Here is a 13,267-nt window from a genome sequence, read left to right on the forward strand (position 1 = left end):
GCTATGTTATATTGCTATTGCTTATCGGCAATAATCTTTAACTTCCAGCTAAAAGAACACGGTGAAAATTGTCACTGTTAATTTTAGTTTAATTGTAGAGAAAAGTAACCCCTTGTCTTTCAATAGTGCGATTCTTCCTTGTGTTACCCGAGAAATTTTTAAGAATGGAACGTTTAGATCGATTCGATGGATTGATGTTTCTTTCACAGACTAACTAAACATGCTTAAGACTAGACATAAAAAGTCATCATTACCTGTTTATCCAGGAATTCAAACCAAGGTTGAAAACGCTTAATGTCAACTCTAACATCTTTAGCCACTGCAGACTTCAGGCACACAATGGGCTCTTGAGATTCGCACAACGCCAGCCTCAGACAGGAAATGCAGGCAATCTTCCCCCTTGCAGTCTTTCATGTCATGGTTACAACAGTATCGCACTACTCCCTCATTGGAACAGACTGGGCATCTCACGTACATCTTGTACCTGACATTCCTCAACCAATGGAACTCATTCCGCATGCACTCAAGCATCAATCCCAGTTGCCTTCGCACTTTCCGGCAAACTGTTACGTCGGAGAGCTACAGAATCTGAATCCTTGTGCAAGCTCATGGAGTTTTCTGATGGATTCAATCTGTGAACGCCGATCTCAATCGACGTGGAGTGACAAAGAAGGATCACAGATTGCCCTTCTTGAAGACTTGTAAAAAATCTTGCAAAATTGTTGAACATCCGTGGTTGCCTTTGGCTGGACCACTCCTCATGGCGCCACTGGATAAACTGTAACAGCATCCGCGGGAAGAAGCCTTGAGGGACGTGACCAGAATCAAATTTGAGAAGCAGAGAAGGAACACTTGCCGATGTTAACAAATCGAGGACGCCTTCAGTTGGATGTGACTTGAGCATAGATGGCACAAGGTACTGCTCACTGGAACCAATAGGAGGCCAAGGACAGATCAAACTGAATTTTTCCATAATCTTAAGAAGGCTTTCAAAGGTGTCTTCGGAGTTGAGGAAAGGGGTCCACTCATATTCTATAACCCTTTTCTGAAGAATTCCTGTCCTCTCAAACTCTGACCAAAGTACTTCGAGTTCTCCCCCTTTAGGAATATGGGGCTTGGCAGCAATTATCTTCTTGAAGACATCAATTAACCACTGGGGGTCCAACACTACCACTTTGTCTAAAGCTGGGATTTCACCAAAATGAATCAGAATTCTTTGGACGTGTAAGAAGTTCAGTAATGTGACGAACTCCTCATCTCTGATATCACAGGCTTCAAATGCAATCTTTTTCGCTGTATCAGGCAAGGGGTACTTGTGGCCGTCTTCACGCATAGCTTGAAGTGCCTTTTCATACTTTAGCCACTTGATTGGAATTTCTTCCTTCCTTTGTAGCAGCTGCTCGGCAACAGCGAGAACCTCCTTTCTTAGACGCAATACCTCCGGGCACTGACTTTTAGAGCCCGACTTGGTGTTATCTGCAGCGAAAACCTTGTTATGTAAATGCCCACTAAATGGTTTGTTCTGAAGACAATCCAGCATCTGTTGAGCTAACCCTTTAGCATCACCACCATTATACGGTTCATCAGCATGGGTACAAACCAAAATAACTGGAGGAAGCTTTGTTGGCAAGTTTTCAGAGCCAGGAACAACTGCTTTGTCATTAGTCTCAACAGCCAAAAGAGAAATAGATGACATCCAAAATTCTAGATCGTCTACATTTCTCTGTGCACTGAAATTACTACCATGTGTAGCAACATTGGAACTGTTTACGTCATTGGGATCTCGGCTCATGTCGTAGATCAGTAGGTAGATTGCTCGTGGAGTAAGAAAAATAGGATGAGTCGCATAATACACCGATTGCCCACCAAAGTCCCACAGAACTGAAAAGATCTCTTCTACGTCGTTGTTAATTGGAAGATCAAGCAATCGTTTCGTCAATTTGGCAATTTCATCTGGAACTTCTGGAATTGGATTCTGATGGACTTGTTGTTTCTCTTCTTCTCTTTTCTCCTTTTCTGGTGTCCCATGCTCTGTCGGTTTATCTTTGCCAAATGAAACAGTTGGCTTGGGCCAGCTAAGCTCTTCCTCCTTTAAATTGTCACAAATAAACTTTGCTGCATGATGTTCATAAGAAATGGCATGATCAGGATTCTCCCCTTGATGACTCTCTCCCGACCTCCAAATTTCTGTTGAAACTTGAAAATGCGAAGGGTCCACGTCAATCCCAACAGTACTTCCTTCTTGCGGATCAAAACGATCCCCTTTCAGTGACTTTTTTAAGCTGGTCTTTCCTGATCGTTCCTGTCCTACAAGCATGACTGGAATCCTCCTGACTTGGGTCTTTCCATCCTCGAGAGCCTTTTGGTAAGCTTTACGGGCTGACGGTCCACGAGCAATAATCTCCAAGGGCACTACGAATTAAGACAAATACAAGATAACGTTGATCCGATCATGAACGATCTAGACCAAGCTATTCCAAATCAAATATAAATAGGGCTGCCAAAAGAATCTTAGCAGTGTGGTTGAAAGGTATACCAAGGGCGTGGAGACGGCCAAACCATCTATCACAATTTAACTGTTACTTCAACATGTCCCAGCCAAAACGAACAGTCGGATTTTAATGAGTGCCAGTAGGTTTAATTTTTGTGCGTTAGCTGTCGTTTCTGGCATGTCCAGGAGAACTCCGCTTACCCAATATGAACCCTGCAGTAGTGCACTTTACTGCCAAGGTGATGCTTTGGTTAAATTTCTCCTCTTAATCACTGCTCGACATAACGTACAATTTTAAATATGCACTTACCCATGGAATCCTGGGAGACGTCTCCTTGAATGCTACTTTGTCTTTTTTCACTTGTTTCATGGATGCTCTAGAAACCGAAGACGTTTTACAATTGTTCAGTGAGGTAGTGTACTTATTTATACAGTGCTGTTACAAAAACATATAAAGGACAAGGCAATCGTTAAAGTTAAAGTTTTTTAAACTTTCCATCACATCTCTCTTTAATCGCTACTTTTTCTTCTAAAAAAATGTTCGTAAAATTTTTTCGTAAAAGTCCCCGCGTTTCGGCTAAAACTTCAGCCTTCATCAGGGGTAAGTGACAAGGAATTTGTAAAAAAATATAAAATATACATGTTGTTTTTTAAAATAAACTTCCCACAAAATCTACTTTCTGTACTATTAATATGTCTTTCGGGGGCAAGGCTGTAAATTTGAATAAATATGTACACAGGATAGCTCCAATCAAAAAATAAGAAACCAAGTGTTGCACATATTAACAAAACTAATTTTACCAGGGTTTAGCAGAAAAATCACTTGTCACGTCGAAACTATTCTGGATGAAAGAAACACAGCAGAACTGAGAAGGTCAAGGAAAGGGTGAGTACGACTAGAAAAGCATGAGCCGACAGGAGTAGAAATGAAAACTTGCATGTGCTTTCAATTGCTTAGCAATTCATCAGCCACTTAACTTAGGGCCTGTTTACATGATTCCGGAATGACTTTCATTCCGGAACGAAACTCGTTCCGGAATGAAGTTCGTTCTGCATTTACATGACAGAGTCGACCCGTTCAACCAAAGGCATTTTCACGTGCGCGGTTTTCGCGCGAGATCAAAACAAGGTGGCGCATGTTTCGCGCGAGATCAAAACAAGATGGCGCATGCTTCACGCAAAATTGTTTTTGTGCCCATTAATTGCCGTAACTGCAATTTAAACGAGTAATTTGACCCTAGAGCTGCTTCTTTGGGCTAAACAGTAATTGCTATTACATTTTTTCGCTCTGAATTCAAACTGTGGAGTACGTATGCGGTTTTCGAGTTGCGATTTCATCTCGGAACGAAATTCGTTCTGTGTTTACATGATACCAGAATGAAATGTCATTCCAGAACGAAACTTTCATTCCGGAATGAAAACCGGAATGAACTCATTCCGGAATGACTTGACTTTCGTCTCGGTATCATGTAAACAGATACAAAGAAATGTATGGGGATGGAATGAACTCGTTCCGGAATGAAAGTCATTCCGGAATCATGTAAACAGGCCCTTACTGTATAAACTACATTGTTAGACGAGAATGATGTACATTGCACAATTAATTATGGATTTGGAAAAAAAAATTGAAGTCGGTTACTTTACGGTAATCCATAATTTATAGACAATCAACTATATCTGCTTACAAAATTGCCCGGTGAGGATTCAAAGTCAGCAGCATGCCTATTAACAAAGAAAACAGGGAAAATTTGTACAAAACGGGCAAAGCACAAAAAATGATAACCTGTATTAGTTAAAGATTAGACACATTGTAATCGCAAAAGCATAAAAAAAGTAAAAAGACAAACTTACTTCTTTCCTGGATGAATTCCTTTTCCTTTTATCCTGGATTTACTTTGTGTGATGTCCTCTTGCTTAGCATTGAATGCGAGATCATCATCATCTAAAGAAATCAAAATTTGATTTAAATCATATGAAAATGATATACCTGAATGTTCTACCTATTGGGTCTCTATTATACATGTAGGACTAGTGGTTAATTTAGGGAGAAAACATTTTAAATTTAAAAACCTCCCTAATAATAAATTAATATAATAACTTATGTAATAAGAAATTAATAAGAAATTAATATAATAACACTAGATATAGAAAAACTGATCCTAGCAGTATGCAGGACGCGTGTCATATATCAACCTAGTAAATGGCCCAGCTCACAACGAGTCTCTCGTAGCTCAGTTGGTTAGAGCGCCCAACCGGTATCTGGGAGGCCATGGGTTCGATTCCCGTCGGGGACTCAGAGTTTTTCTTTGTCCCACGCTCGTGTCATGTTGAATAATTTCTTAACTATTTATCACCGAGCTTGAAATTTACCATCTTTATTATTTACAACTAGCACTATATTATTAATTATTTGCTACATGTAAACTAGCGATTCATATCACAACTCCTTCCTCGATCAGGCCATGGGTATGTTGCTTACCATCACTGCTATAACTCAATGCATGAACAGGAAATGTTTTAACTTCTAGGTTTTCCTGGCGATTCTAGAATAAAAAATAATGAATATAAAAATATTAGATGTCATAAATATTTTCAAAGCTATTATGCATATGGGTCATTAATTACTGTTATGATTTCTCTTAGATATTAAAAAGTATTAAAACTCTTCAGAAATGGATTGATTTAGGTGCCAGATCAGATTTAACATTGTGAGTCAACTTGACACTTAATTATTAATAAAAATTGTTATAAAGCTGGGATTTTTTTACAATAGTGCACCACCTTAGTGGCTAATGTGAGGTCGCATCTAACAATAAAATTACTGTTCCCTGCCAAAAGTCTTTGAGTGGGCAACATTGCAAACTCAATACCATCCGACTATCAGCCTTCCTTGTGTTGTATAACAAATCACTTAATGACTGGACAGGTCAGACTTAATCTTGTTTCTTGACAATCTCAGATAAACTGTTTTAAAAAAATATTTCCCTATCTCCACCAAAAAATTTAAACAAAAAAATTACGCAAAACTAATTTCATGTAATTACTTAATAATTGTTTTCCTGTGTGGCTCATTATAGAGTTGAAGACCTAGTGGGGGACTTTAATTTATACATGTAAAAGAGAGCAGGGTGTAATAGTATCACAGGCATAAAATAGCTGAAACAGTAAGCAGAGTTGTTTGATGTTCAATTACCTCAGGAAATGTGGACATTACCTGCTTAACATGATGGAATTCCCTATCAACAATAAAAGTAGAAAATTCTTAGTTTTCAATTTCAAGGACAAACAGGTTTCATTTTAATATTGCAATTATAACACCACAAATGTTTGCCGCACACTGTAGCCCATGCACATATAGGATAAATCATCCTGACCTCACAAAAATGATTTTAGAAACCTGGCTATCTATTTACATGTGCAACTCAACAGATTAAAACTGATGCATTAGAATAAATGTAGTTTAGGCAAGGTTAAACTTAAGACAATGTTGGCTAGCAGTCTTCTTTACTAATTCACAGTGACCGATATACGAGGCTGTTACAGGCCCTTGGTAAATGTACAGCTATCCCTTTGAGGTAAAGACATTTAGCTTACAATTGTCTCTTTCCTAACAGTCTTGGAAAAAGCCTTTTGCTCCTGTCTCTCCCCTCCTAAGTGAAGCAATTAATTCCACTGAGAAGTTCAGTGTGGGTGTGCCTGGTGGTTGCCGCTCACAGGATTGCCATGGTTACCATCCCTGCTTGATGGTGGCAGTCCCACAGAGCTTTCATGCATCATCCCCACACTCATCTTATAGCTATTGGTGATGCGTTTAATTGGGATTTCAAGAGATCTGATAACAGTTGATTGAAGCTGGAGCTTACTTGTAACTTAAATGTTAACATCCCACTTAATAAATTTGCCTTTGGATGATAAACAACTTCATGTACAATCATAATGATTGTAATACCCCCAAGCGTTTCAGTCAGTAATCCTATCAGCTACACTTTAACAAATTGTAGAATTGAAGGCCTTCTTATAATTACTTGCAGTTAAACCCTGTCAATTTTTAATATGAGAAAGATAATCTTTGTAAAGAAGTACTAATTAGTCTACCTAGGTTTTATCATTCTTAAGTGCTCAGGACAGCAATGTATAAGCACTATAAAAACGTTTATTAATTATTCTTTTATGATGATGACAATGGTGACGATTATTATTATAATTTACTCACCTTAGGTCTTCAGAAGAGCTGCCATGATCATTTCTATTTGCTGGTCCTTTTAATTTTCTTTCCTTGCTTTTTGCTTTGCCTTGCCTTGGATTTCAAGAGATCTGATATCAGTTCATTGTAGCTGGGGCTATTACTTTTAACTTAAATTTTGACATTCCACTTGATAAATTTGCCTTTGGATTATTAACAACTACATGTACAATATCATTCTGCCCCAAGCCTTTAAGTTAATACCCCTCTCAGCTACACTTAAACAAATTACAGAATTAGAGGCCCTTTTTATAATTACTTGTAAAATTCATTAATTATTCATGAGGGTGCAAACCAGTCCCAGCACAGTATTCCGATCACATGTATACAACTGTAAACCCCAATACAAATCAAGCAATAGAATTAACTTTGATACAAACTCCTGCTCAGCCAATTAGTATTCATTAACTTTTCATACAGATCTCTACTGATTCGCATAACAATACTTTGCATTCAATTTATTGTTTTCATTTCACAAGTAGAATAAAATATTCGCGTCCGATCTGTATGGGCATTGACAATGGCTCGCCTATCGGCTCGCCATTGTAAACGCCCATACAGATCTCCCGCTCATATTTTATCTACTACTTGCAGTTAAACTCTGTCATTTTTTAATATAAGAAAGATAATCTTTGCAAAGAAGTACTAATTTAGTCTAGGATTTTATCATTCTTAAGTGCACCAGGGGCCACTCTGCCAGGTTCTTGAAGGTCCCGAAAATTTTCCGCACTCAGAAAGCCATATAGCACAATATCAATCCTTTCATAATTACAGAGTTGTTTTATTCACATATTTTCAAAAAGGAACAGAGGTTTCTTTCGTACAAAGTTTCTGGCTTATACACTTCTCTGTTTTTAAGTAAAGATAACTAAAAGTGGCTAACTTTGCGGGTCCCAAAAGTTTCCATGCTTTCGAGAAATGGGCCCCAGGACAGCAATGTATAAGCACTATAAAAACGTTTATTAATTATCTTTTCATGATGATGTTGATGCCGATTATTATCATAATTTACTCACCGTAAGTCTTCAGAAGAGCTGCCATGATCATTTCTATTTGTCAAGATTTCTTTACTTGGTACTTTACTTGCCTTGCTTTTTGGCTTGCCTTGGCCAAATGCCCTGCTCAGTAAGCCTGCTTTATTCTTGTCTGAGAAATATATCCAAATATTTAACAATGATTTTTTAGTGGAAAGTTATCTTATATAATTATCTCATTGAACCAGTGACGGATCAAGGGGAGAGGCCGGGGGGGGGGGGGACTGGACCCCCTCCTTATTTTAAACTGACCCCCCACTAAAAATTTTTTGGGGTGTATAGGGCCCCTTCCTTAGTTAAAGGTCTGAATCCACCACTGTGAACTGTTTTGCATGGCTTGTGCCCGGGTACATATTTTTGTAATTTCATTTTAACTCATATGGAACTCCTGACCATGCATTACTCAGACCACCAATGGCCAATTAACATATTGCTGTATTAACAGTGTCAATGTATTTAATAACAAATTGAGCTTCCATAACAATAAAGTAGCCCTGTAACATGCAATTTTGTAACTAGTGAACATGGATATATAATCATGGTAAATCACTGTGCTCTCAGGTTGAAGAATTGAACTCATTATAAATTTGTTTGAAAGCAAAGTTGTACTACATTCCAGAGTACTGTAAAATTCTGCTTTATATAAGCCCTGGGCTTATTCAACTTTGTAAGGGGTTTTGATTGGCTTTAGAAAAGGGAGGGCTTATATCTGGGGGGAGGGCTTATAATCAGAATTAAAAATTAAAAATTTCAAAGTGAGCTACAGCAGCATTCATCGAAATATATTTTTTTCATTAATTAGTTTTGAATTAATAGCTATAAAACTCATAATAAATCAAATTCATTTTAATATTTGGAAAGATTTGGGGGATGAGGGCTTTTAATCAGATGTACTTTTTTTATGACTGGGAATATTAGTGAGAATTTGACAGTCTGCAATAATAGGTTATACCACTGTGAACACATATACAATCTTCATCTAAATTCCAATTCTTCCTTCGATCCATGGACCACAAGACTTTCAATTGTTAGTGCCACCCTTCTAAGCAAGGGTATTTTATTTATAATATTGCTAGTTACTGTGTAAACTTCAGGGCCGTAACTAGCAAGAGGCAAGACAAGGCACTTGCCTCGTCTTAATTTTACCCAAAATAAAAAACATAATAGGTTTGCTGAGAAAATAATCCCAGCAGTTAAACAATATTGATTTTTCTCAAGAAAAACCTCATGAAAAATGTCTCTGAAAGCAATTCAAAGCTTCTAGATTTCAAAATTTTCTGAAGGGCATGCCCCCAGAACCCACTATCAAGATCTTAATGCCTCGTCTATGACAATGGCCTGGTTACGGCCCTAAACTTTTTGCTGCACTTAAGATACTAAGCCATTTATATCAAATGTCATCATATTTTGGTCTTGTTTGAGATAAACCAAAGTATTTCTAACCTTATAGAAAAAATCTAGATAACAGTATGCAGTGAACTACACCAATTATATACTGAAATTGCCCCCTTTACCTGAAGACTGAACAGGGCTTGATTTCTTCATTATGCTTGGCTTTTAACGAAGGTGTACACAAAATTGCATGGTGGACCACTCTTTCTGCAAATTGGGTAACATTAACAAAGTGAGTTAAAAGAAACATACTGGTATCATTACCCAGTGTATTCGCACAGTTTCTAGAACTATCATCGGAAACGCGACACCATAGTCTCCCGAGACTGATGGGTGCCAATCAATCATTACCCTTAAGTGCCACAATTCTCAATGTTACAAAAACCCTTTTGCTTTAGATCAATATGGTAGTCATGGAAGGTATAGTGACCTTAAATGGTGGGTGTGTTGGGCTCTGGAAGCAGTCCAAGGTCACTGTGTTGTGTTGTTCTTATAGGCAAGACAATAATAAAGTATTTACTCTAAGTGACCCTTCAGTTTTGGTAGGACATCCTGGGAAAAATGCTGGTGGGGACAATGCATCTACCAGTATATCCCATCCAGGGCTAGCTGGTACACAGTTATAAACTACTCCTAGTCTCTTAAATTATGAGATCTGCGATAATCCAACTCCAACAGTACTAGTACAGTGTCAACCACATGCCTAAAAGCCTAGTGGCTCATTAGAAGTGACTAGCAGTATTTCTACCCCCCCCCCCACCTGGATGGAATGCTAGTCTATTGCTGGGGTACCCCCCAGCATTTATACACCTTGGTGAAGAGAGGGACTATGAAAGTAAAGTGTCTTGTCCAAGAACACAATGCAGTGCCCTGGCCAGGGCTTGATCCTGGACTGCTCAATCTGGAGTTAAGTGTACTATCAATTAGGTCACCGTGCCTCCCTTTATATAGTTGTCATGAGACACTGATTTGTGGATTGGAGAAGCCAGGCCTGGCTCATCAGTGCTGGCAATAAGAATTAGGATAACTCTCATTTCTGTAACATGAAGTGACTAGGAGTATTGCCATTGTTATACTGTCTTACCCCCTGGAGTAATTGCAGGCTCCCCAAGCCCCAATGCTTTTTGTAAGACTGCCCTTGGACTGCCCTGACAATTTGCTGGTACACAGTTATCCGGGTAGGAGGGGGACGTATCTAATTACCAATAATAGTATCTATTCCCATTTTAAACTGATGCGCAGACAAGCTGCCACCTATGAAATTGTTAAATTTTTTGACCCTATAAATAGATGTTATTATAGCTACCATGTACATCAGCATCATAGGTATTTTATTCTAAAAGAGTTAGCTGTCCCCTATAAGCAGAGGGTTCTCATTCCCGGGTTCTCATTCTGCCAGATACTTTTAGACACAAGGGGCGGCGGGGGGTTGAGGAAGGTGAAGAAGTGCCTATTCTGCAGACCTGTCAATTAAGGCTGATGTTCTTTGACTTGTTGAAATATTTGATTTTTCTTCCGAAGCTTTTACCATATATTTTCAGGCGTTTTTTTGAATCTTCAGCTTCTAGTTCCAACAGGTTGACAATTGTGATTTTGCGATGGATCTAGACATTCTGTGCAGCTTCTTTCGAATACAAAAAACATCTTACGAGATAAACAGTTCAAACTATGCACACAAACCGACTTTTTTTGTGAAGGACCAAGCAATTGACAAATTAGTAGATACGTCTGCAAAAGTGGCACTGCTGCCCCTGCATTGCGTGGCTATGCCCAATTATAAATTTGAGAAATCAGAACAAACAGAAATCAACTACTTTAGCTTACCCCAACTTCACCGGTATACACAAATTTTCCGCAATCTTCAAGGTCTTCAAGGAGCACGCTTTGTGGTCTGTTTCTATTCCATGGGTTGTTGGTGGGGTAAGATCATACACATGGACGGATAGCAGCTGCCATAGACGCCTTATATGCTGATGTCTGATCTCATCCCTTAATTCTGTAAATTGTAAATAGTTACTGAAAAGTCCTGTGGGGAGCTGCTCGGCATTCTCGTCCTCATAGCCCTTTTCGTTTCTCTTAGCCGGCAGGGCCTAGGCACGTTTCCTCGTGCCTAGGCCCTGCCGACTAAGAAAAAGAAACAAAAAAGGCTATGGGGACGAGAATGGGTTGCACGATGAAATACCCAGGAGGGGGTGGGGCTGGTTAAGAACATACACTTCATCCGGCCCCAAAGAGGATAATCAAGCCCCGACCTGCTTCTCTTAGTAGGTTCTTAAAATAGAATAAAAATTTTTAACCAATAAAACAGTGGAAAAAAAATGGATCAATTTGCCCGAAAACAATTTTCCCAACCCTTCTCCTGATGCACAGTCCTTTTGCCCACACGTTTCGTCGTTAGCCATGTTACAGTTTGGCATATGAAAGCGAAATAAACAACAAGACAAGAGATAAACGATACCAATGATATATATGAAGGTCAGTTAACATTTTTCCAATTAAAGGATCATAATAAAGATAATATGTAGTATGCAGGACGCGTGTCACATATCAACCTAGTAAAATGGCCCAGCTCACAACGAGTCTCTCGTAGCTCAGTTGGTTAGAGCGCCCAACCGGTATCTACGAGGCCATGGGTTCGATTCCCGTCGGGGACTCCGAATTTTTCTTTGTCCCATGCTCGTGTCATGTAGAACATCTTATCTTTATTATTTATTACCGAGCTTAAAAATTTACCATCTTTATTATTTACTAAAGGATCATAATTTTTTTCTCAGAATTTATAAATTGAACCAGTAGCGAGGGGACCCAGGGGTTCCAGGGGACAAGGGAACATGGCCATTAACATTTTGGAAATAATTTGGCCAATTTGCAGTGTCAAGATGCTTGGTGCAAAAGGGTCCCCTATCTAATGTTGGCTTCTTCCAAATAATTATTTTCAATTCAGTAGTTTTATTGCGCTTGAACGGTTAAACAGTTGACTTCCAGTCCATTAACACAGTCGCTCTTGAGACGGATTTCACTAGAACCGGCATTGCATCAAGGAAAGGCCGATCGAAAATCGGGGAGCAACCCTCCTTTTTCTTCGCGCATCCCAGCCCGCCCCGCAACTTTCACACTTTTTCTCTCCACTCAAGTAAGTGATTTTCCTTTAGTTATCATCAGAACGGAGCTTTTTTGGGCTCAAGTCTGAGGTAATGCCTCCTTTGGGAGCAGCAAATGACATTTTTTCACCTACAGTGGAACCCCGATATAACGATATGCCAAGGAAGCAGTAAAATTATATCGTTATATCGAGGTATCGTTATATCGAATCTCCCGATATAACGATATGGCGGTAAAATAACCGAAAATATCGTTATATCGGGATAAACCTAGCGTATACTTTTTTAGTGGATAAAGAGGTTTAGAACACAGTATCATTTTCGTATATCATCATACAAAGCTGTTGTCAGAAACGTTATTGATTACTTGATTACTGTAATGTTGTTGTATTAAATTCAATGTTTTGCTTAAATTGTGACTGTGTTCTGATAATATCGTTATATCGGGGAAAATTTACGTTCAGTCCGCTAAATTTTGATCGTTATATCGGGAATATCGTTATATCGAAGATCGTTATATCGGGGTTCTGTCCCATACATTTTACTGTAACTTTTGCCGGGACATAGAATATTCATCGTTATATCGAGGATCGTTATATCGGGGTTCCACTGTATTAAAACCATACTATGAACCCTTCGTCAGTTTTGTTTAGCTATGAAAAGTAAAAACGTTTATCTGAAGCCCACGAACAGCAACTTGAGGCAGAAAAGAAAGAATTAACTCTCAGTGGAAATGGACCAAAGGATTGTCTCCAGTCCGAAGTTGTGGGAATCAATCGGTGCCACAATCCTGGGTGGTGTCACATGAGGTGTGTTGACCATTGGGCCAGTCATTTTAACTAATGTTGAGGTCGATTTATCCGAGAAATTTTAACTTCGAATTCGATTCTAGTTCATAATTTACTAAGTGTTTGCAATTTCTCGTGGACGCAAACAAAAAGTTCTTAAGTCGCTGTACTGATAACCCCGAAATACTTATAAAAATTGCGCCTCATTGGAAAATTTT

At 38.8% G+C, this 13,267-nt stretch overlaps 3 protein-coding genes across 5 annotated transcripts in view; all 3 read right to left on the reverse strand.

Annotated features, from left to right (window-relative positions):
* LOC144644435 (uncharacterized) overlaps nt 1-13,267 on the reverse strand; it is a 35,461-nt gene that overhangs the window by 17,230 nt on the left and 4,964 nt on the right. The gene's annotated exons all lie outside the window — the stretch shown is intronic.
* Nucleotides 1-13,267, reverse strand: part of LOC144644465 (uncharacterized) — a 53,443-nt gene that overhangs the window by 5,236 nt on the left and 34,940 nt on the right. The gene's annotated exons all lie outside the window — the stretch shown is intronic.
* LOC144638608 (putative serine/threonine-protein kinase pats1) lies at nt 524-11,209 on the reverse strand. Its single transcript, XM_078497810.1, has 10 exons — nt 10,985-11,209; nt 9,283-9,367; nt 7,751-7,880; nt 6,705-6,788; nt 5,685-5,727; nt 4,971-5,034; nt 4,343-4,433; nt 4,177-4,213; nt 2,802-2,868; nt 524-2,412 (listed from the first exon to the last, which is right to left on the reverse strand). Exons 2-10 carry the CDS (start codon nt 9,311-9,313, stop codon nt 524-526), a joined length of 2,436 nt encoding a protein of 811 aa, XP_078353936.1. The 5' UTR covers nt 9,314-9,367; nt 10,985-11,209.

The sequence above is a fragment of the Oculina patagonica genome, chromosome 2 (assembly GCF_052425735.1).
Source record: "Oculina patagonica isolate OP01 chromosome 2, crgOcupat, whole genome shotgun sequence".
Taxonomy (NCBI): Eukaryota; Metazoa; Cnidaria; class Anthozoa; order Scleractinia; family Oculinidae; genus Oculina; species Oculina patagonica.